This window comes from Leucoraja erinacea, chromosome 21 (genome assembly GCF_028641065.1).
Source record: "Leucoraja erinacea ecotype New England chromosome 21, Leri_hhj_1, whole genome shotgun sequence".
Classification (NCBI taxonomy): Eukaryota; Metazoa; Chordata; class Chondrichthyes; order Rajiformes; family Rajidae; genus Leucoraja; species Leucoraja erinaceus.
In genome coordinates, this window is record NC_073397.1 from 32,714,359 (window position 1) to 32,739,698 (window position 25,340).

The following is a 25,340-nucleotide window of genomic DNA, read 5'->3' on the forward strand; positions in this document are numbered from 1 at the left end:
CGTCAAACACTCATCTTATGTTAACCTAAATATCCCTGGGATCATTCTCATAAACCTCCTCTGGACTCATAAGGTAGAATTAGGCCAAAAGCAAGTGAAATGGAATAGAAAGTAGTTAGGTAGATGCTGGAGAAACTCAGCGGGTGAGGCAGCATCTATGGAGCGAAGGAATAGGGGACTTTCGATCGAGACCCTTCTTCAGACTGACGTAATTAATAGAAATTGGTTAGTCTCATTTTTATCAACCCAAGCTTACTCAGACCTGGATCGGACAGGTTTAGAGGGTTATGGGCCAAGCACAGGCAGGTGGGACTAGTGTCGGTGGGGAATATTGGGCCGAAGAGCCTTTTTCCATGCTGTACGACTCCACGACCTTATGGTTGGAAGTAGTAAATGATTTTTTTTCTCAAATGACTGAAAGTAGTAGAATCAAACATTTTAAATAATCATGTAACACATGTTATAATATAATTAAATTTATTTCTATTTTCTTATCTGATTCTAGAAAGAAAATGGCTTTACATCTAAACAAATGCTGTGCAAAATCACACAATGAAGAAAGAATCCATGACTGATGTTGGTACCTTCAGTAGTAGGGGATATTTACAGATTCGTTGTATTGGGTTGAGCAGATAGCCTTCCAGCGGGATGTCCGTTGTCCTCATGCCTCCCAGAACCATGCAATTCTAAATGAAAAAAAATTGTTAAAACTTGCTCCTTTTCTTTTTTTTTTTTAAATAATATTTTAATTAGAAGCATATACATATCATAATCAAAACACATTTTGTATATCAATTACATATTGTTAATAGATGGGATTGCAACTACCAAAGTACCAGGGGTCCTCCTTTAGTAATTATCAATTGTATATTAACTCTGCTTCTATTTGGGAGTTTTTATAGATAGGGAGAGAGAAGAAAAAAAACACGATGAAAAAGAATAGAATAATTTTCCAATAATACAACTTTGGAGATAGGTCTGTAGATTATAAAACATAATTATTCATCTAATCCTGGGTTCAAGCTTCCGTGCTGGACCAATTTACCCTTTCAAAAAATCAATAAATGGAGACTATCTTCTAGCAAATAATTCTTGTTTGTCACTTAAGACAAGTCTAGTTCTTTCCAAATGTAAGGTCTCCGACATCTCCATAATCCACATTTTAATTGTGTGCGGGTTGTTGGACTTTTCCAAAATTTTAATATTAATTTTTTCCTAGTTATGATACTATAGTCATGGAAGTTTCTATGGCTTGTTGTAAGTTTTAGGCTTTGTTCTGATATTCCTGATATTATTAGTTTTGAGTCGGGATCCAATTGGGTGTTAACAACTTCAGAAATTATTCTAAAACTATCCGTCCACCGTTTTCTAGTTAAAACAAATATTTCTGAACGACAAATTCATCAAGCGATGCGAGGACCTTAGACTCAAGAACCTTAGAGACAGGAAGAAATATATCCAGAGTAGGAAGTTGCCACTTGAAATTTACAAAATATTTCTGCTGGATTCAACTAAACACTGACATTTTGTTTACAGTCAGATTTAGTTCATCTGTTGGACACAGTTCACCACACAGTTCGAAACAGTCCAATTTTATATTGCAAATATTTTTCAACAATCGCACACACATCTTAATAAGACCATATGGCGTAGGAGCAGAATTAGGCTATTCGGCCCATCGAGTCTGCTCCTCCATTCTATCATGGCTGATCTACCTTTCCCTCTCAACCCCAGTCTCCTGCCTTCTCCACAGAAGTTTGACGCTCTTACTGATCAAGAACCTATCGATCTCCGCGATCCAATGCCTTGGCTTCACAGACATGATTCTTGTATGACAATCCAAACTTACCAGAAGCATGGCGCGTACTTCAGGTATTTTGTTCAATTCGATTAAAAGTCTCAAAGCCTTTTCGTGGTTACTACAATATTCTTGGTAGACACAAAATCGATCTTTCTGCAACGCAAAGATAATGCCTGTGTTACCAAGGTGATGCCAAGAAGAATAAAATGTCAGTAATACCTTTATCCAATCTACATTTGGCAGCTAACATATACATTGACTTTTTAACCAAACTGGTTCGACTCCACGTTAAGTTACTCGCATTGAATTTAAATTAAATTGAATTGAAGGGATTATTTTCTTTAAATTTATCTGCAGTTGGGAATTGAAAATCAAACTCAACTCTTGCTTTTGACACAAGAGCAATGGGTTCGCAGGAGCTAAGTGCCTGGAACTTGCTTACACTGTTATGGAGTCAAAATCTATTCAATTTTCCACAAAAGAGATTCAAAGTTCAGAAGCAAGAATAACCCAGTACAGGGTAAGATTTACAGTGGAACTTTATCTCAAAGCACACAAAAAACGTTGTCAATAACCAAGATACAGGTAATCTGGAGAACACAATAACTTTGCTAACATCAATGCTACTTGAAAGCACAACTTCAAAGCACAACATATCCATCTGTGAATGAGCACTTGTTCAATCAGTTCAGCCCTTTCTGCAAATTTGTTGGAAGGGGTTTGGACTCATGGAACACTATTTTGGCACCAAACAAAAATATGATTCAAATATCATAATCAAAGTGGCTGAGAAAGAAAATGTTCAATAAGGCCATTTTAAATCCTTGCTCAATAGTTAATTGGATAAATTAGTTGTGTCTCGGAGGCAAAATAATTCTCTGTGTCTGTTGGGTTCCCAAATCTTTTGATCCGGTGAAATTTGTATTTCTTGCCGTTCACATCAATGAGTGAAATTTAAGGCCAAGATCATAAAAACTATCTTTTTTTTAAAAATTGAAACTTCAAGGATGCACCAGAAACTCGGCGACTCTTGTGTTCGACCAGGTCCACGCCGACCATCCACCACTTCAGCTCCAAGTTCTCACACTTCCTGCACATGAGGGGCAAATTTTACAGAGGCCAGTTAACCTACAAACCCACATGTCATTGGATTGTGGGAGGGAAACCGGAGTGCCTGGAGGAAACCCACGTGGTCACACAGAGAATGTACAAACTCCAAAAAGACAGCACCCCGAGGTCAGGATCAAACCCGGGTCTCTGGCGTGGTGAGGTACTGTAGGGGTAATGTGTTACCTATTCAGAGTTTACCAAGGAGAATCAACTTGTTTCCCCCAACAGTTGCAATTGTCAATGTGTATTTGGACATCAAGGATTTTCAGAATGTTTCTGTGGGTTGGGCAGAGAACCCAATGGTTTCTCCAACAAAACAGCAGTGCCTGCAGATTCACGGGCAGTTTCTCCCCAACTGTTATCAGGCAATTGAACAGCTAAAGACAGGTCTTGACCTACCATCTACCTCATTGGAGACCCTCGGACTACATATAATCGGACTTATCTGGACTTTATCTCGCAGTCAACATTATTCTCTTTATCCTGTGTTTGTTCGCTGTGGATGGTGGAATTATAATCATGAATAGTCTTTGCACTAACAGTTTAGTTCAGTTTAGTTTATTGTCACGTGCACCGAGGTACAGTGAAAAGCTTTTGATGCATGCCAACCAGTCAGCAGAAAGGCAATACATGATTACAATCGAGCCATTACAGAGCCATACAGTGTATAGATACACGATAAGGGAATAACGCTTAGTGCAAGGTAAAGTCCAATCTAGTCTGAGTGTCACCAAAGAGGTAGATAGCTGTTCAGCACTGCTCTCTGGTTGTGGTAGGATGATTCAGTTGCTTGATAACAGCTGGGAAGAAACTGTCTCTGAATCTGGAGGTGTGCGTTGCCTCTTGCCTGATGGGAGAGGGGAGAAGAGTTTCCCGGGTACAACTGGTCCTTGATTACGCTGCTGGCCTTGCCGAGGCAGCGCGAGGTGTAGATGGAGTTAATGGAAGGGAGGTTGGTTTGCGTGGTGGTCTGGGTCGCTGCAATTTCTGTCGGTCTTGGATGGAGCTCTCCCCCAAACAGGACTGTACCTCAGTACACGCAACTGTAACAAACCAATCAAAATAGATGTCCAAACTGTAAACAGAGAGCAGAAAAAGAGAGCAGACAAATCTGAAGGACTGACGTCAAATTAAAAGGCAAGAATAAAACACTGCAACTCTACTCACGAACTGCAGGAAAATATTCCCAAGTTCATGGTGAGGTTGTGGTTCTGGTTGTAAACGGCCCTCAAGAGCTTCCAGGAAGAGCATGTGGACGTCAAGTATCTCTTCAATATTGGAAAACAAAATCTGAAGGGAAGGAAAAAAATTTTTTTTTTAATCATATTCAGAATACAAATCTTCATGACAAATCAACAATCAATGCCCAAGAGAATATATTTACATCAGAAAAAGTCCTTAATAATTCATCACACTTCCACGATTAGAAGGCGATACGGAACAGCTGTGGAAATGTATTTTCTGTTGCTTTTTATTAGTATGACTGTATGGTAAATCAAATTCCTCGAATGTTGCAAAACATACTTGGCTAATAAAGTATGATTATGAAATTGGGATGAACAATAAAGAAACTGCAATTATACAACGTAGGTTTGAGTTTGTTCCAAACAGTTATTAAATTGCTTTAACTTGATTGAAAATGAGCAAAACAACTTGAGATCTCTCGTTTTCATTGATTTTATAGATATAGCAACAATTAAACCGATTCACAATCAATATTCAGTCTCAACAGCCTTTGGGAACTGATCTTTATATATATTTTAAGAGAAACAGCATGGAAAAAGGCCATGGAAACAGAGAAGAAGGATCTCGACCCGAAATGTCGCCATTCCTTCTCTCCAGAGATGCTGCTGCCTGTCGAGTTATGCCCCTGTCCCACTTAGGAAACCTGAACGGAAACCTCTGGAGACTTTGCGCTCCAACCAAGGTTTCCGTGCGGTTCCCGGAGGTTTTTGTCAGTCTCCCTACCTGCTTCCACTACCTGCAACCTCCGGCAACCACCTGCAACCTCCAGGAACCGCACGGAAACCTTGGGTGGGGCGCAAAGTCTCCAGAGGTTTCCGTTCAGGTTCCCTAAGTGGGACAGGGGCATAACTCTGGCATTTTGTGTCTAACTTCAGGTACTATAACAACATTTGGACAGGTATAGAGCGGTGGAAGATTGCAACCTTCACGTGGTCCTCCCTGTTTCGACGAATAGAAACATAGAAACATAGAAATTAGGTGCAGGAGTAGGCCATTCGGCCCTTCGAGCCTGCACCGCCATTCAATATGATCATGGCTGATCATCCAACTCAGTATCCCGTACCTGCCTTCTCTCCATACCCCCTGATCCCCTTAGCCACAAGGGCCACATCCAACTCCCACTTAAATATAGCCAATGAACTGGCCTCAACTACCCTCTGTGGCAGAGAGTTACAGAGATTCACCACTCTCTGTGTGAAAAAAAGTTCTTCTCATCTCGGTTTTAAAGGATTTCCCCCTTATCCTTAAGCTGTGACCCCTTGTCCTGGACTTCCTTAACATCGGGAACAATCTTCCTGCATCTAGCCTGTCCAACCCCTTAAGAATTTTGTAAGTTTCTATAAGATCCCCTCTCAATCTCCTAAATTCTAGAGAGTATAAATCAAGTCTATCCAGTCTTTCTTCATAAGACAGTCCTGACATCCCAGGAATCAGTCTGGTGAACCGTCTCTGCACTCCCTCTATGGCAATAATGTCCTTCCTCAGATTTGGAGACCAAAACTGTACGCAATACTCCAGGTGTGGTCTCACCAAGACCCTGTACAACTGCAGTAGAATGCAATCAACCTGGTGTGCACAATCAAATAAGATCAAATAGAACAAGTTGTCCTCCAACTTTAGGCCAAGCACGCCGTACGCAAGAAGAAGTCGGGTATAGAGACATGAATGGTTCAGAGGAACTTGGGCCAAATGCAGGCAAGGAGGACTAGTGTACATGGGGCATCTTGGTCAACATAGGCAAATTGGACCGAAGGGCCCGTTTCCATGCTGTAAATATTGAATGTTAAAATGCATTCATACCTTGAGATCTTCATCAGTGATCTGCTTTTCTGACTTTCCCCCATCATTCTGATGGTTTCTATGTAGAAATGACTAGAAGGGAAAAACAAGTTTAATTACTCCGATGCAAGACAAAAATGGGTGGCAATTTCAAGAGAGAGTTATATTTAGCTCTTCGGGCTAAGGGTATCAAGGGATATGGGGAAAAGGTCGGAGCGGGGTACTGATTTTGGGTGATCAGCCATGATCATATTGAATGGCTGTGCTAGCTCGAGGGGCTGAATGGCCTACTCCTGCACCTATTTCCGATGTTACTATGTAATTTGCATCAAACAAAATAATCGCAAAATATTTCAACCTCCCCCCCTCGACTCCATCCAAGGCCCCAAGCAGTCTTGCCCCGATGGGACGGAGCTTCATCTGCACCTCCTCTAAACTCATCTACTGCATCCGCTGCTCCAGGTGTCGGCTGCTCTACATCGGCGAGACCAAGCGCAGGCTCGACGATCACTTTGTCCAATACCTCCGCTCAGTTCGTACTAACCACCCTGATCTCCAGGTGGCCCAGCACTTCAACTCCCCCTCCCACTCCCAATCTAACCTTTCAATCCTGAGGCCCAACGTAAATTGGAGGACCAGCACCTCATATTTCCCTTGGGTAGTTTACACCCCAGCGGTATGAACATCGACTTCTCCAATTTCAGGTAGTCCTTGCTTTCTCCCTCCTACCCCTCCCCCTTCCGAGCTCTCCCACAAGCTCACTGTCTCCTTTCTTCTTTTCTTTTTCCCCCCCCCCCCCCCCCCCCATCAGTCTGAAGAAGGGTTTTGACCCCAAACTTCGCCTATTCCTTCTCAACATAGATGCTGCCTCACCCACTTAGTTCCTCCAGCATTTTTGTCTACCTGCAAAATAATTAAAAAATACTTTGCACTTCACTCATCTCATCACACCATTTATTATCTGCAAAAATCTGGTTTCAAAGAAAAACAGGAAGTGCAATACCCAAGATCAAAGATCTTAAAGCTCGCTAAAAGATCTTTGCCCAAGATGAAGCTACAATGTTTTTAACTTTAAGTGAAAGCTTTCAAAGTTAAACATGCCCAGAAGAGATGATTGATTATATCAGTTCAAGGGCTTGTTGACTGAAATTTGGTTTATAAGCGCTGGACGGCAATTTCAATTAACGCAGTTCAAGATCAAAACAAAATATTAGGTACAGGAATGAAGATAACATAGAACGGCACACACTTTCACAGGAGAGATTCCTTCTTTAATGAAGGTGAAACACTCATTAAAATCCCAGAGTATTTCTCCTTTCTCACTCCCACAGTAAAGGGGCTGTCCCACTGTACGAGCTAATTCAAGAATTCTCCCGAGTTTCCCCCGATTCGAACTCGGAGGATTACGGTAGTAGCCGCTCGTAGGTACTCGGGGCTCTCGTGGACATTTTTCAACATGTTGAAAAATCTTCACGAGTCTTCACGAGCTTACCGCGTTTCTCGAGTACCTGCCGTTAGCTTTATGAGCCGCTAAGAGGCGTCCCCAGCTCCAACGTACCCGCTATGTACATTCTACGTGCTTACCACTAGTTTGATTTTTTTTTTTAAGAGCTCTTGGGTAAACTCGTACAGTGGGACAGGCCCTTTTTACAGGGAACAAAAGGCATGAAAAATAACCAGTTAGTTATTCTTCGTGTAATTAAACATTCGTCAAACATTAAAGGACAGGAATGGAAATAAGCTTTTAGTTTAGAGATACAACGTGGAAACAGGCCCAGCGTGTCCACGCCAACCATCGATCACCCGTTCACACATGCTCTATGTTGTGCCACTTTCGCATCCACTCCTGGTACACTTGGGGAACTCTACAGAGGCAAATTAACCCACAAACCCGCACGTCTTTGGGATGTCGGAGGAAACTGGAGCACAGAGATGCTGCCTGTCCCGCTGAGTTAAGTCCCTGTCCCACCGTATGAGGTAATTCAAGAGTTCTCCCGAGTTTTCCCCCGATTCGAACTCGGAGAATGTCCGTAGCGGATCCGTAGGAGTTCGTGGATGTCTCGCAGCGGCTCGTACAAGTAAAAAGTAACAACTCTTTTCATCGCGAGCTTTTTTTAATTTTTTTTAACTCGTGGACATTTTGTGCAGGAATGAAAAAACGTCACGAGTTTACCAGATGTCCCGAGTACCTGCCGTTAGCATTACGAGCCGCTACGAGACATCTACGAACTCCTACGGACCCGCTACGGACATTCTCTGAGTTCGAATTAGGGGAAAACTCGGGAGAACTCTTGAATTATCTCGTACAGTAGGACAGGCCCTTTACTCCAGTTTTTTTGTGCCTATCTTCAAACAGGAGAGGAAACGTGTGCGATCACAGGAAGAACTTTCTTTTAATTTCCAAATAGACTTTATTCCAGAAATAAATATAAACAATACATGATCCTTACAAAACTCCATCCGACATTCTCGGAGGCTGTACATACATACAATAGTTTCCCCAAATCACAATTTTACTCCACACCCATGCCACTATGTGGCCCAGTGACATGGAATCCCTTCCCTTATTTTGAGGGGCGTCTCCACCACACTCTGCCCCCCATGTCCAGCAGCGGAAGGACCCTAGACTGTGGTCCTCCCCCACAGAGCCTTGGCGTTGGCTGCACCGAGCTTCAGTGCGTCCCTCAGCAGTCTGCAGCGATCACAGGGAGAATGTATGAACGCCACACAAACAGTTCCTGAGATTAGGATCAAGCACTGGCTCTCTGGCACAGTGGGGCAGCAGCTCTGCCAGCTATGCCACTGGGGTGCCCTGAATTACACTCATAACATTTACCTTCTGGCATGAAGCCAACGCATTTTACACAGTGGCCAATTTAAAAAAATGATCACAGCATCAAAAGACCAACGCCCACCTCGAGAAGCATCAAGTTTATCCCCCAAAAATGCAAATTGCTTTCATTTAGTTCAATTAGAGTTTGCGTCTGTGACGGAGGCTCCCGACCCAAAACATGCCTTCGCTGTGATTGTTGGTCGGCGTGGACATGGTGGGCCGAACGGCCTGTATCCACGCTGTATCTCTAAAACTAAACTACGCTGCGACAGATATATGCACGAGCATCGAGACAATAAGGAACACGAGGAAACAAAAAGGAAAAGTAATGTAGAGAAGCAGAGCGGAGGATAAATGCAGACACTTGGTTTATTTGAGGTCTGCTACACTTTCTGTTTTGCCCTCTTGCATTTCTTAACTTAGCAAAAGGCAATTATAGAACAAAGCGTGTATCGAATTTAAGATGAACCTCCCAAAATCACGAGAGAAACAGGAAACAAGAACTTAAAAGGTGCGGGAAAGATTTACGAGGTTGTTGCCCAGACTCAGCGGCCTCAGCTGCAAGGAGAGGTTGAGCAGGCTTGGACTGTATTTCTTGAAGCGCAGAAGGATGAGGGGTGATTTTATATAAAACTGTACAAAGTCGTGAGCGGTATAGATAGGGTGGACACACAGAGTCTCTCTGTGGGTCCCAAAGTAGGGGAATCGAAAACAAGGGGACATAGGTTTAAGATGAGGGGGGGGAGATTTAATAGAAATCGGAGGGGTAATTTATTTTTTTAAACAAAGGGGGGTGGGTATATTGAACGAGCTGCCAGAGGAGGTAGTTGAGGCAGGTACTATCGAAACGTTTAAGAAACATAGAAACATAGAAATTAGGTGCAGGAGTAGGCCATTCGGCCATCGAGCCTGCACCGCCATTCAATATGATCATGGCTGATCATCCAACTCAGAATCCCGTACCTGCCTTCTCTCCATACCCTCTGATCCCCTTAGCCACAAGGGCCACATCTAACTCCCTCTTAAATATAGCCAATGAACTGGCCTCGACTACCCTCTGCGGCAGAGAGTTCCAGAGATTCACCACTCACTGTGTGAAAAAATTTAGACAGGTACATGGATTTAGACAAGTACATGGATAGGACTGGTTTAGAGGGATATGGGACAAACGCAGGCAGGTGGGACTAGTGTGGATGGGGCATGTGGACAAATTGAACTGATGGGCCAGTTTCCAAGCTATGATTCTAAGTGGAAGACCCAGTCTGAAGAAGGGTCCCGACCCAAAACGCCACCTGTTCATTCCTTCCACACATGCCGCCCACCATCATTCTTGCACAAAACACAAAGTGCTTGAGGAACACAGTGGGTCAAGCAGCATCTGTACATGGATGGGATATATTCAAACCCATTCTTGCAACATCTTCCAGCTAGGTCAGCAGAATTGCATCAAACACCGATAAAAAGAATGGACAATATTGTCAATGTTTACAAAGACTTTCCTTTACTGCACAGATCACTTGCTAGTGGAAGGCAACCTCATCTCCATCACACAGCTTCATCTCTTCACCAGATAAAAGCTGCCCAGTGTCTGTCTGACCTCCCCAGAGGAGCATGGGTGAAGCTCAACAGACTTGGTACTGGAGTTGGCCGTTTCAATGCCAGCGTGTGGAGATGGGGGCTCCCTCCGCCAGAGCCCAGCCTGTGACTGCGGAGCAGAACAACAGACAGCCAACCATGTCATCTCTGGGTGCCTGCTCTACCACCCACCCAATGGAGCTCTGTCAGGGCCCGGCAGACATTGACGCCAACAGATACAACAACCTGGCTGCTCAACGCCCGGCTTGAGATCTAACTATTCCTTTGGTTTATGTTTAAGAAGAAGAAGACTTGCTAATGCTAATGCCATCTGCTAGCTTCAAGTAAGGTCCAAGACGCCCCATTTATACAAAGTAATCAACATCCATTGAAGTTAACCTATTTTTCACAGCAGTTTCGAAAGGAAACAGATAACTGCATCGACAGAAACTGGTGCACACCCTTGGTTCACGTCAGAAGCGCAAACTAGTTGGACCTCTTCACAGTTGTTGAAAGGTTACAAACATAATGCCACTTTGTCTTTCTTTGCGCGCAAATGTTGACTGAACTCCTGTGCATCTCAGGCACATTTTTTTGAACTTCTGCTGGCAATATTTGACATGCCAACATTTCATAGCCAACTTCCAAAGAAGGCCAAATGCTCTTGATTCCAGCTGAATCACCAATATCCTTAATGGCTCCAATTATGATTTTGGTGTTCTGAGAAACGACTACTGGAGTTTTCAACAGATCTTTATTCAAAATGTTCGATATCCAGTATACAGGTTCTCCAGACACGTCTGCCCACAATGGTGGTCAGCGCTGAACTCACGCGCGCAAGTGAAAAACCGCGGGAAACAAGCAGCCCCTCCCGAGTCACGTGACCGCAGCTTCCGAACGGCGGGTTCGATATGTGCGTGCACTAACGGGCGCCGCGACACTATCGAATATAATTTCAAATACAATAAACCTCAGTTCAGAAGGAATTGCATCTCCTCACAGGTCAAAATCATTGCTTCCCTTTGCTTCACTTAAGTTGAAGAACAAATTTTAAGTTTTCAGAGCATTTCCTCAATTTCGTCAAACACCAACTTGGTTTTTACTGTCCAACCGAAACACTGAAAAATCTCACCAATGCTTAGGGGTTTAGAAGCATTAATTTAAATTTCAAAAATTCAGCCTAAAATAACTTGGATATAAAAACAGCTCCATAATTACCGAGAAATATATGACCTGCACTACATTTAATCTCTAGATCACACGCTTGTCTCGGCTGCGGTTTTTAGCTGATTGAAAGACCCAACCCTAACACAAATCAAACGGATCATGCAGACTTGTAATTACTGAGAAAGTATTACCTGGCCCCTCCTTAGAGACATTCAGTCCAAGAGTCGTACTTTCTGCAGCAGATCTTTTAGCTCCATTTTTTTTTAAAAAGAGACAAGAGTTCAGTGTAAATGAAAACGGAGAGAATTTTGCTGAAATGCAATTAAACTTGGTTGCTTTCAACAAATAGAAAGTCTTGGGTGTTGAAAGTCTTGAACGAGCACCGAGTCTGAAGAAGGGTCGCAACCCGGTACATCATCTATCTATCAAGAGACACAAAAAGTGCTGGAGAAACTCAGCGGGTCAGACGGCATCTCCAGAGAACATGGATGGGTGTAGGAGGGAGTTGAAGATGCTGGTTTAAAGTGAAGCTGGACACAAAAAGCCGGAGTAATGCAGGCGGGACTGGCAGCATCTGTGGAGAAAAGGAATAGGCGACGTTTCGGGTCGAGACCCTTCCTGGGGTGGAAGATTGCAACCTTCACGTGGTCCGCCCTGTTTCGACTAATGCAATCAACTTGACGTGCACAAAAAGAAGATCAAATAGAACAAGGAAATAGGCAACGTTTCGAGCCGAAACCCAAAGGGTTTCGGCTCGAAACGTCGCCTATTTCCTTCGCTCCATAGATGCTGCTGCACCCGCTGAGTTTCTCCTGCATTTTTGTCTACCTTCGACTTTCCAGCATCTGCAGTTCCTTCTTAAACATCAAATAGAACAAGTTGGCCTACAACTTTAGGCTGTGCACCCCACACGAAAGAAGAAGAAGAAGGGACCCTTCTTCAGGCTCTGACGTGTCAGTCTGAAGAAGGGTCTCGACCCGAAACGCCACCTGTTCCTTTAGTGTCCGTCTGACCCGCTGAGTTACCCCAGCACTTTTGTGTCTCTTGATAGATAGATGATGTTTGGGGTTGCGACCCTTCTTCAGACTCAATGCTCGTTCATAGACATAGAAACATAGAAAATAGTTGCAGGAGTAGGCCATTCGGCCCTACGAGCCTGCACCGCCATTCAATATGATCATGGCTGATCATCCAACTCAGTATCCCGTACCTGCCTTCTCTCCGTACCCCCTGATCCCTTTAGCCACAAGGGCCACAACTAACTCCCTCTTAAATATAGCCAATGAAATGACTTTCAACACTCAAACTCTATTTGTTGAAAGCAACTAAGTTTAATTGCATTTCAGCAAACTTCTCTCCATTTTCATTTACACTGAACTGAGTCTTGAAGACAAACATACGTCATTTTGACATTTTTTATACAAGTAGGAATCACTAAATAATGCACAATCCCATGGCATAAACATTGAATTCTCCCAATTTTGCTAGCCCTTGCTGTCTCCTCCCCTTCCTTAACCCCCCCCCTAGCTGTCTCCCGAAACCGCCTACCTTCGCTCCATAGATGCTGCGGCACCCGCTGAGTTTCTCCAGCAATTTTGTGTACCTTCGATCTTCCAGCATCTGCAGTTCCTTCTTGAACCCATTTAAAGTTCCGTCCTCAATAACACAATAACAAACTACGCATAGTTTCTTCTCCCCCCAGGTTGTAGGTATGTTACAATCCTGTCTGAAGCCCAGAGTTGTCCGCGATGGCCCGAAAACGTCGCCTATTTCCTTTCAGCTCCATAGATGCTGCGGCACCCGCTGAGTTTCTCCAACCTCTCGCAGCCCCATTTTGTGTACCTTCGATCTTCCAGCATCTGCAGTTCCTTCTTGAACCCATTTAAAGTTCCGTCCTCAATAACACAATAACAAACTATGCATAGTTTCAGACAGAAAAAATATAACACGAGCAGACAAAATAGACTGGCAGGTTGTTCTCTGATCAGATGTAATTGACCCAGAACACAGTTGTTACCTGAAACCTAGGTCAAGTTGAACTGAGATGAACATTATTTTTGGGGGATTATTTTGCTCAAGTAGAATCTTCGGTTTAATCTACATTTTATTTTTAGTTTTCTCCATTTAGTTTATTTTTAGTCTTCTCCGTGGATTGTCACCTTGTCGTGGTGGAGAAGCTTGTGTGGACCTGAGATCCTGAGAGCGATGCCGGCTGGAGCTACGCTCCTGGTAGGGCCACCCATGGCGGTAAGGTCGAGGGAGAGGTCTCTGACAAAGAGCAATCCAACCAAGACCTCAAGGGTGGAACAGGCGGAGGACGATGGCTGACCTTAGTGGAGCGTCACAACGGCTGGGAAGGTGGATGAAGGCTGCAGCAGAAAAGGGTCGCCGGTCGTCTTGGACTCCACGCCACTGGATCCTGACCCAGATCTGTCAAGGACCGTGGGCTGGCACCAGTCTCCCCACGTTAAACAGTCACGCACAGGTGTCCTTCATAAAGCACCCCGGAGACACCCATGGTCAGCCATGACCGAAAGGGGCCTAAGAAGAATTATTAGTTAAAAGAAACAGAATGGAAACAGGCACTTCGGCCCACCGAATCCATGCCAACCATCGATCACCTGTTTACACTAGTTCTATGTTATCCCACTTTCTCATCCACTCTCTATATATGAAGAGGAATGCTGTTTAGCCGATATCCCTCTAAATCTTTTCTGTCCATGTACCTGCCCAACTAGCTTTTAAATGAAGTTAAGGCCCTGTCCCACTTTCCCGAGTTACTCACGAACTCTCCCGAGTTTACGCCTTGATTCGAACTCAGGGAATGTCGGGGAATGTCGGTAGCGAGTCCGTAGGAGCCCGTAGATATTTCGTAGCGGCTCATAATGCCAGCCGTAGGAACTCGGGGCATCAGGTAAGTCGGGATGTTTTTTCAACATGTTGAAAAATGTCGACGAGTAAAAAAAAAAAAAGCCCCGAGTACTTACGGTTGGCTATTACCGTAATTCTCCGAGTTCGAATCAAGGGAAAAACTCGGGAGAGTTCGTGAGTAACTCGGGAAAGTGGGACAGGGCCTTTATAGTGCCAGCCTCAACTACCTCCTCTGGCAACTCATTCCAGCAACTAAGTTACAGAGAAAGGTTGAACAAGTTAGGACTTAATTCTTTGGAGCGCAGAAGGTTAAGGGGGGACTTGATAGAGGTCTTTAAAATGATGAGAGGGATAGACAGAGTTGACGTGGAAAAGCTTTTCCCACTGAGAGTAGGGAAGATTCAAACAAGGGGACATGACTTGAGAATTAAGGGACAGAAGTTTTGGGGTAACATGAGGGGGAACTTCTTTACTCAGAGAGTGGTAGCTGTGTGGATTGAGCTTCCAGTGAAGGTGGTGGAGGCAGGTTCGTTTTTATCATTTAAAATTAAATTGGATAGTTATATGGACGGGAAAGGAATGGAGGGTTATGGTCTGAGCGCAGGTATATGGGACTAGGGGAGAATACGTGTTCGGCACGGACTAGAAGGGTCGAGATGGCCTGTTTCCGTGCTGTAATTGTTATATGGTTATATATATGGTTATATATCCACCAACCTGTGTGAAAAAAGCTGCCCCTCTCACCTTAAACCCGTCTTCTGGTTCTTGATTACCCCACTCAGGGTAAAAGACCCTCTGAATTCACCCGAAATATCCCCCTCACTTTTAGAGAGTAACAGCTAATTTTAGGTGGAATTAAAATGCTGGAGTAACTCAGCGGGACAGGCAGCATCTCTGGAGAGAAGGAATGGGTGACGTTTCGTGTGTTCAGACAGCTAATTTTACCCGCACTTGAAGGAACAGTTTGCGCATTCTCCTTGTGACCACATGGGTTTTCTCCAGGTGCTCCAGTTTCCTCCCACAAACCAAAGACTTGTGGGTTTGTAGGGCAGTTTGCACCTGTAAATTCTTCCAAGTGTGCAAGATAGAACGAGTGTACGGGGAGATTGGCGGCCGGCGCCGACTCGGTGGGCCAAAGGGCCTAAGTTCCAAGTTGTATCGCTAAACTAAACAATGTACCTGGTCAGAGTGCTCGAGATAAAAACATCAACCTTTTCCCCGAACAGAACATTCAAGGAGCAACTTCAACTCCACAGAATCTTCTATTCCTTTCCAAATATATACCATAATCATCAAACAAGTTATTACGCAGCACAAAACACTGCCCTGCCCAGAGTCACTGCCACCAAGCTGATTATTAAAGACATTTGGTAAACATGGTATCAATTTTGCATTCCCACAACGTACCATCAGCTTTGGGACACAACTATACTGGTCCCTGACTCTCGGTGCCCAGTGGCAGATGGTCCTCAACTGTGGCCATTCCCCATCAAGCTTGGACAGCAGATGCTGCGTTTAGAGTTTAATTAGACCTGTCAAGACAAACTCATCTCCTTTGCCTACACATGGTCCATATAGCTCCATTCCTTGCCTTTCCATGTGCCTCTTCAACACCACCATTATTTATTGTATCTGCTTCCTCCACCAGCTTTGGCAGCACATTACTGCTACCCACCCAAGGTTTGTGTAAAACTGTGCCTGGCACACCTCCTTTCAACGTTTCCCATCTAACGTTAGAGCTAAGCCCTTCTAATTCAAGAAGGAGCACAAGTCAGGCGACTCTATCCTTGCTTGGCCGAGAAATGGGTCTGCAATCAAGCCTTGCAATCATTCCGCCCTCTTTATGTGTGCTGTGGATGGCTCGATTGTTATCATGTATAGTCTTCCTGCTGACTGGTTGGCATGAAACAAAAGCTGTCTGAAGAAGGGTCTCGACCCGAAACGTCACCAATCCTTCTCTCCAGAGATGCTGCCTGTCCCGCTGAGTTACTCCAGCATTTTGTGTCTATCTTCATTGTAAACCAGCACCTGCAGTTCTTTCACTCTAGTTTACACAAATGTTTTTCACTCTAGTTTAGCTTTAGTTTCAAGATACAGCGCGGAAAAGGCCCTTCGGCCCACCGAGTCTGTGCCGACCAGCATTCCCGTCCATAGCATTATCCTACCCACGCAAGGGACAATTTACAATTTCACCAAGCCAATTAGCCTACAAACCTGTACGACTTTGGAATGTGGGAGGAAACCGGCGCACCCGGTGAAAGCCCACGCAGGTCCCGGAGAGAACGGACCAACTCTGTAAAGACAGCACCTGTAGTCAGGATAGAACCCGGGTCTCTGGCCCTGTTTGGCAGCAACTCTACCGCTGCGCCACCGTGCCGCCCACAGTACCCGAGACAATAAACTAAACTGAACTCGTATTTCACGTCTCCACAAGAGATTCAATGTCAATGGTGATTCAAAAACCAGAAAGATTGAGCGGGAAATCTGATTCTAGAGGCCAAGCATCACACTTCACGGTCGATACCACGGCAACACTTTTGTCCCTGAAGCAGCTTCTAATGACATAGTCACAAAGGCAGGAAAAAGATCAATTCAGAGGAAATATAATTGCAAAGAACTAGGATAAAAAGAAAATACAATTTAAAAAATTCACTCATTCATTTTATCCACCTGCCTGTAACATTTGTAATACAATGCAATGTAAAACACTCATTTTTAACGCCATCAAAAGGCATTTAAAAGTAGAATCTGTTTAAGAAAGAACTGCAGATGCTGGAAAAATCGAAGGTAGACAAAAAAAAGCTGGAGAAACCCAGCGGGTGAGGCAGCATCTATGGAGCAAAAGGAACAGGTGACGTTTCGGGTCGAGACCCTTCTTCAGACTGAAGGGTCTCGACCCGAAACGTCGCCTATTCCTTCAATCCATAGATGTTGTCTCACCCGCTGAGCTTCTCCAGCATTTTTATCTACCTTAGTATATTCTTTGATACACTTGGGAATTTTTGTAATTTCCACAACTATTCATTAGCATTATTTACATTGACTAAAGAGCAAACCACTATTAGAAACATAGAAACGTTGAAAATAGGTGCAGGAGGAGGCCATTCGTCCCTTCGAGCCAGCACCGCCATTCATTGTGATCATGGCTGATCGTCCCAAATCAATAACCCGTGCCTGCCTTCTCCCCATATCCCTTGATTCCACCAGCCCCGAGAGCTCTATCTAACTCTCTCTTAAATCCATCCAGTGATTTGTCCTCCACTGCCCTCTGTGGCAGGGAATTCCACAAAAAGGTTAGAGTGGAAACAAAGAATTGTGGATGCTGGTTAATACACAAATGGACACAGAGTGCTGGAGTAACTCAGCGGGTCAGACAACATCCCTGGAGAACACAGACAGGCGACGTTTTGGTTCAGGATCCTTCTTCAGTCTCTTCCCGAAACATCATGTATCCTCGTTCTCCAGAGGTGCTGCCGGACTCACTGAGTTACTCCAGCACCTTGCGTCTTTTTTTTTTGTAAATCCGCACCTCCAATTCCTTGTGTCTACAATTTTATAGCTGAAGTTCAAGTTGTTAATGTAATGTCAACACAGCAGAGAGCCGTGAGCATTACAGTCTGTTCTGACCATCAGCTTGGCAAATTCTTGGGTTACTCAACATCTCTGAGCTATGTGAAGTGGGAGCCAAAACCAACGCGCAAAATAAATCAGGCTGAGAGTTCAAAACCCGGGACATTCACGGAGTAATCTGGGAACATTACTCCAACATTTGTCCACATTGCTTCAATGGTTAGGTCTTAATTGGAGAATTAAGATATAGGTTTAAATGTTTTCAACCATTTCTGGTCATTCCAAACTTCATGAGATAAGCTAATGCCCGATTATGTCAGGAACGAGAGGCCATGTGGCCAGTGTCTCTAGGTCATACAGGCATAGATGCATAGAGTCAGAGTCTTACAGCGTAGAAACACTCGTCCCACCTGCCTGCGTTTGACCCATATCCCTCTAAACCTGTCCTATTCAGGAACAGCTTCTTTCCCACAGACATCAGGCTATTAAACACAACATCAATCAAGCTCTGAACAATAAGTCTATTATTGCTATTGCACTTTATATGTTTATTTCTTGTATTGTGTGTGTGTGTGTGTGTGTGTGTGTGTGTGTGTGTGTGTGTGTGTGTGTGTGTGTGTGTGTTGTGTGTTTCAATGTGTGTGTGTGTCAAAATGTGTGTGCCTGTGTGTGTGTGTGGGTGTGTGTGTGGGCATGTGTGATGATCCTGCCAGTCTCCTGTGTCCAATATAGACACGCTGAACTGTTATTCCCTGGTCTGTATTATGTTTACATATTCTGTTGTGCTGCAGCAAGCAAGAATTTCAATGTCCTATCTGGAACACATGACAATAAAACTATCTTGACTTGCCTGTCAAAATGTCACCTAAATATTCTGATAGCACCTGCCTCAAATAGCAGCTCGTTCCATGTACCCACAAAAAGGTTATCCCTTGGGTTTCTATTAAATCCACTCCCCCCCTCCCCGACCTTAAACCTGGTTGTCAAATCCCCAACTCTGGGCATACATATACATATACCAGACCTATTCCTCTCATGATGATCCTGCCAGTCTCCTGTTCCATCACCATGTTCCTACCCATGCTCGCTCCTACAACCATATGTTTTTTCTCTCATGGAAAGACAACATTTTGGAGTAACTCAGTGTTGGAATGACTTAACTCACATACAGTGATTAAGATCCAAACATTTTTATTAGCATGAGTGACACTGTTCTACACTCAGCAAGTCTGGACTCCCCCAACATGTTTCCTGCCTCAAGCGTGTCCAAACCCTTAATAATTTTATATGTTTCAATAAGATCCAAAGACTAGTTCCACCCAGATCATTACTTTTTCTCCCCGATCCCGTCAGGCAGAAGATATGGGCGTTTGAAAGAGCACACCACCGGTCTCAGGAAACCCTCTGATCGGGTTTCTGAACGGCTCTCCCACATGCTAGGTTATCGTCCGATTCGACTCATTTCAGACATTAGATTTGATCTCAGGAACGATGACAATGCTGACAAATATATTCTGCACGCTACATCTTCCCCTTTGCTCCATCTACTCGAGCTGGACTTTGATTGATTTATAAAAAACATCTCATCATTTTGGATCGCATGGAAAACAAACCTTTTCAGTCCATTCTGGTACAGGAGACAATAATGAGCCTAAACCCAGCCAGAGGATATTTTTACAGTAAGGATACGATTAGAACGGGTGTCAAGGGTTACGGGGAGAAGGCAGGGGTCGGCCAGGCCAGGCGATGTTGCCAATGTCCTCCGCCACTGCTCCATTAACATTCCCATGTCTAACCAAGGGATGGAAGGAATTTCATGGGAGGAATATAACTGGGGCAAGGCCATTAACCTGATGAATTCTTATGCCCTGAATAGACAAAAATGCTGGAGAAACTCAGCGGGTGAGGCAGCATCTATGGAGCGAAGGCAATAGGCAACGTTTATGGCCGAAACCCTTGGGCCCCTAAACCCGTGGTCCGCCTTGTTTCGACTAATGCAATCAACTTGACGTGCACAAAAAGAAGATCAAATAGAACAAGGAAATAGGCAACGTTTCGAGCCGAAACCCAAAGGGTTTCGGCTCGAAACGTTGCCTATTTCCTTTGCTCCATAGATGCTGCCTCACCCGCTGAGTTTCTCCAGCATTTTTGTCCACCTCCGATTTTCCAGCATCTTCAGTTCCTTCTTAAACACTTAAGCCCTGGGGCTAGGATCACCAATCTTCAACAACTCCAACCATTAGAGCATTTGGAATTCTTCCATTAGAGTATAGGGTCTGAAGAAGCGTCACCCATTCCTTCGTTCCAGAGATGCTGTCTATCCCACTGAGTTACTCCAACATTTTGTGTCTATCTTCAGAGAAAGTAAACCAGTTGATATGGTTCATATGGACTTTCTGATCATCTTAAATGGAATACATAGAATATATGTGTGCAGTTCCTTCAGGTGCAGTTCCTTCAGCCCACAATGACCGCGCCAAACATGATGCCAAGTGTCCTCTAGAAGAGTGAAACAACATTAGAACGCAAACTATTGGACGTGGTCTATTGACATCAGTTGCGAAACGGCTGACAAACCATAAAGTGTAGAAATAAACAAGTTTTGGTTTGGGTTGAAGAAGGAACTGCAGATGCTGGGAAATCGAAGGTAGACAAAAATGCTGGAGAAACTCAGCGGGTGAGGCAGCATCTATGGCGTTTTGGTTTGGGATTGCGTACAGGGGACCTGCCACAGTGATCGATAACGGGCCCCTAAACGTACAAAATGCACAATAATTATTTGAATCCCAGGACACAAGGATAATATTTGAGTTTGCTGAGGATCCAAATCTACATGCTAGCACGGAGTATGAGAGAGATGCAAAGAGTCAGCAGTGGGATCGACACCAGCTCGGGCTTAATTGATGGAAAACAGATGTGGAAAAATGAGAGGTTGAAACGTAATAAGGCCAAGTTACGGGGTAAGTAGTTTCAAAATGGTTGAAAGATGTTGCCAATCAGAGGGACTTGGGTTGCTTAAATATAAATCACTTAACATTCACGTGCATGTAAAGGGAGAGTTTTTGAAGACTAATGTTATGTTGGTCTTGATTGCAAGAGGATTTGAGAACCAGAATTGAAACCTTCTGCTCTAATTACAGTGCCCCTGGTAGCACCACACCTGGAATATTCGAAAGGCCTAAACCTACTTGGGGAGGCAAAGTATGTCCTTTCTTGACCTCTCCAAGAAAGGACATACTGACATGCAAACAGCACAGTGGCGCAGCGGTAGAGCTTCAACCGAACACCGTCAGAGACCCGGGTTAGACCCGGACTGCGCATGTTGTCTGTAAGGACTTTGTCCGTTCTCCCTGTGATAGCGGGCGTTCTCCGGGTGCTCCGGTTTCGTCCCACATCCCAAAGACGTGCGGATTTGTAGGTTAATCGGCTTCCGTAAAAATTACCCCTCTTGTGCAGGGAGTGGACGAGAAAGTGAGATAACAAGTGAGATAACATAGAGGGAGACAGCGAAGGTTCACCAGACTGATTCCTGGAATGGCAGGACTTTCATATGAAGAAAGACTGGATAGACTAGGCTTGTACTCGCTAGCATTTAGGAGATTGAGGGGGTATCTTATAGAAACTTACAAAATTCTTACGGGGTTGGACAGGCTAGATGCAGGAAGATTGTTCCCGATGTTGGGGAAGTCCAGAACAAGGGGTCACAGTTTAAGGATAAGGAGGAAGTCTTTTAGGACCGAGATGAGAAAAACATTTTTCACACAGAGAGTGTTGAATCTGTGGAATTCTCTGCCACAGAAGGTAGTTGAGGCCAGTTCATTGGCTATATTTAAGAGGGAGTTAGATGTGGCCCTTGTGGCTAAAGGGATCAGAGGGTATGGAGAGAAGGCAGGTACAGGATACGGAGTTGGATGATCAGCCATGATCATATTGAATGGCGGTGCAGGCTCGGAGGGCCGAATGGCCTACTCCTGCACCTAATTTCTATGTTTCTATGTAACATAGAACCAGCGTGAACAGATGATCAATAGTCGGCAATAGTCCGTGGGCCGAAGGGCCCATTCCCATTACGCATCTCGAAACTAAACGTTGCACAGAAATAGCGAGACATGGAAAAGCAGAAGTGATCAATTACATCAAAAGTCACAATCATATATAATCATATAACAATTACAGCACGGAAACAGGCCATCTCGGCCCTACAAGTCCATGCCGAACAAATTTTTTTTCCCCTTAGTCCCACCTGCCTGCACTCGTACCATAACCCTCCATTCCCTTCTCATCCATATGCCTATCCAATTTATTTTTACATGATACTAATGAACCTGCCTCCATCACTTCCACTGGGAGCTCACAATGACGGGACGGAAAACAAACTTATGATGATCACAAAATATCTCAAACCATTGATCACTCTGTTCACTGAGGAATTAAAATCTTTGCACTAGAATTTGAATTTTAATGTCAATGGGTCCCCAAGTTTAGTTTATTTTTAGTTTAGAGATAAACTAACTGAGTCCGCCCCGACCAGCGACCCCCGCACAATAACACTCTCCTACTCACACTGGGGACAATTTACATTTACACCAACCCAATTAACCTACAAACCTGCACGTCTTTGGAGTGTGGGAGGAAACCGGAGATCTCGGAGGAAACCCGGGCTGGTCACGGGGAGAACGTACAAACACTGCACAGACAGCACCCGTAGTCATGATGGAACCCGGGTCTCTGGCGCTGTGAGGCAGCAACTCCAACCCTTCCTCCCACTGAGAACCTCAGTCAGCAGTTCCATTGATAGTTTTCCAATGTTCCATTCTTTCCTTGTAAACAATAGACAATAGGTGCAGTAGTAGGCCATTCGGCCCTTCGAGCCCGCACCGCCATTCAATATGATCATGGCTGATCATCCCCAATCAGTACCCCGTTCCTGCCTTCTCCCCATATCCACCGACTCCACTATTTTTAAGAGCCCTATCTAGCTCTCTCTTGAAAGCATCCAGAGAACCTTCCTCCACCTGAGGCAGAGAATTCCACAGACTCACCACTCTCTGTGTTTCCTCATCTCCATTCTAAATGGCTTATTCCTTATTCGTAATTTTTAAACAATGAGATATTGGGAGCATCAGCGCCCAGTGACGGGGCAGGGGGGTGCATTGCTGATAGATCATTGTCCTCAATTGAAGCAAGGATTCTCAGCTGAATGTTAAACGAGGGAGAGCCATGAGTTGCCTCCAAGAGGTCAAGAAACAAAAAATGCATTTTAGTCTTTTGTTTGAAGTGAGAGAACGAGCCTGTAAACAACTTGAGCTGCCGTGATCTTTGGGCACATCTGCATTGTATTTTAATGTGTTGACAAGACATCTTGTGGGTTGAGATTCGTGGAAGTTTGACTTTACAATAAAATTGTGCTGCATTGCTGAAATCACCTCCCATTTGTTACATTTGCAAGCAAATGCTCTGAAGCTTAAATGGTTTGAGAATTAGTTTATCTTAGTCCAGAGCTTAAGTTCTCATTGCATAATTTCCTGACCAGGCGTGCAGTTGTTTACCGAATTAAATAGTTATACAGCCAACAAATTCGACCTATCCTTTCAGAATGTCACCGTGTGGTTTAAGGATGCTTTAAATGGGTCATTTTTGTTTCTGCGTTTGCGATTGGTTTTGTAGGCCGCTGCAGATCAATGGATTGACTGAAATCTACTTTGCACAAGAGGTGAAATGTGGAAAGGGAAACTCAGAAAATTCAAGAATGTCAGGGAAAAGGATTTCCCCTTTAAGGATAAAGGGGAAATCCTTTAGGACCGAGATGAGAAAAACATTTTTCACACAGAGAGTGGTGAATCTCAGGACCTCTCTGCCGCAGAGGGTAGTCGAGGCCAGTTCATTGGCTATATTTAAGAGGGAGTTGGATGTGGCCCTTGTGGCTAAAGGGATCAGGGGGTTTGGAGAGAAGGCAGGTACAGGATACTGTGTTGATCAGCCACGATATCGAATGGCGGTGTAGGTTCGAAGGGCCGAATGGCCTACTCCTGCACCTATTTTCTATGTTTCTATGTCAGCTGACAACCCAAAAGTAAAGTGGCAGCAAAACAAAAAAACACAAAGTGCTGGAGTAACTCAGCGGGTGAGGCAGCATCTCTGGAAGAACACGGATCGGTGACGTTTCAGATCTTCAGATTGCTGTAAAATGTCCTGACCCAATCCTGCAGAAATCCGTACGCAGTCGAGTGGCACAACTGGTAGAGCCGCTACCCCACAGCACCTGAAACCTGGGTTTGATCCCAACCTCGGGTGCTGTCCATGTGGAGTTTGCACGTTCTCCCCGTGACTGTGTGGGTTATCTCCCACATCCCACAGACATTCAATTCAATTCAACTTTAATGTCATCGCACAAATACAAGTATCAGTACAACGAAATGCAGTTTTGCGTCAGTCCGTAGTAGTTGTACATAAAGAAAACAAAAAAAATAGAAAGAGAGAAGATACAGAATAATCAGGAAATACAGAATAATTAAACAAAGGGGGACGGAGGGACCAGAGAAATCTATCGTCGGGACTCCGAGTTCAGCAGTGTGATTGTGTTGTTATAGAAGCTTTTCCTCATCCTGCTGGTACGTGACCTGAGGCTCCTGTACCGCCTCCCTGATGGGAGGAGGGCAAACAGTCCATGGTTGGGGTGTGAGGGGTCTTTGATGATCTTCCCAGCCCGTCTCAGACACCGTTTTCGGTGGAGGGCATCCATGGCAGGGAGCGGGGCACCGATGATGTGCTGCGCGGTTTTCACCACCCGTTGTAGTGCTTTCCTGTCCGCAGCAGTGCAGCTGCTGTACCATACCGTGAAGCAGGTGATCAGGATACTCTCTATGGTACAGCGGTAAAAGTTGGTCAGGATCTGGGGGGACATGTGGGCTTTCTTGAGCCTCCTAAGGAAGTAAAGGCGCTGCTGTGCCTTTTTGATCAGCTTGGAGGTGTTGAGGGACCAGGACAAGTCCTCCGAGATATGCACTCCGAGGAATTTATAGCTGGAGACGCGCTCCACCTCAGTCCCGTTGATATGGATGGCGGTATGACCCTCCTCTGGTCTGCCTGAAGTCGACAATAATCTATTCGTCTTTTTGGAGTTGAGGATGAGGTTATTGTCGGCACACCAGGGTGGTCAGGTGCTGGATCTCATCCCTGTAGGCTGACTCATCGTTGTCGCTGATCAGTCCTACTACCGTGGTATCGTCAGCAAACTTAATAATGGCGTTGGATCCGTACTTTTTGCAGTCGTGGGTGAAGAGGGAGTAGAGGAGAGGGCTGAGCACACAGCCCTGTGGCACTCCGGTGTTCAGTGTTATAGTGGAGGAGGTGAGGTTATTGACCCTAACAGACTGTGGTCTGTTAGTG

General features: G+C 44.6%; 1 protein-coding gene across 1 annotated transcript in view; it reads right to left on the reverse strand.

The window, feature by feature from the left end:
- prex1 (phosphatidylinositol-3,4,5-trisphosphate-dependent Rac exchange factor 1) overlaps positions 1-25,340 on the reverse strand; it is a 178,436-nt gene that overhangs the window by 109,145 nt on the left and 43,951 nt on the right. Inside the window, exons 2-5 of the mRNA XM_055652550.1 lie at positions 5,957-6,028; positions 4,079-4,201; positions 1,850-1,954; positions 585-686 (exon numbers count right to left, since the gene is read on the reverse strand). Of these exons, the coding sequence (XP_055508525.1) occupies positions 585-686; positions 1,850-1,954; positions 4,079-4,201; positions 5,957-6,028 (402 nt within the window). The remainder of the gene's footprint in view (positions 1-584; positions 687-1,849; positions 1,955-4,078; positions 4,202-5,956; positions 6,029-25,340) is intronic.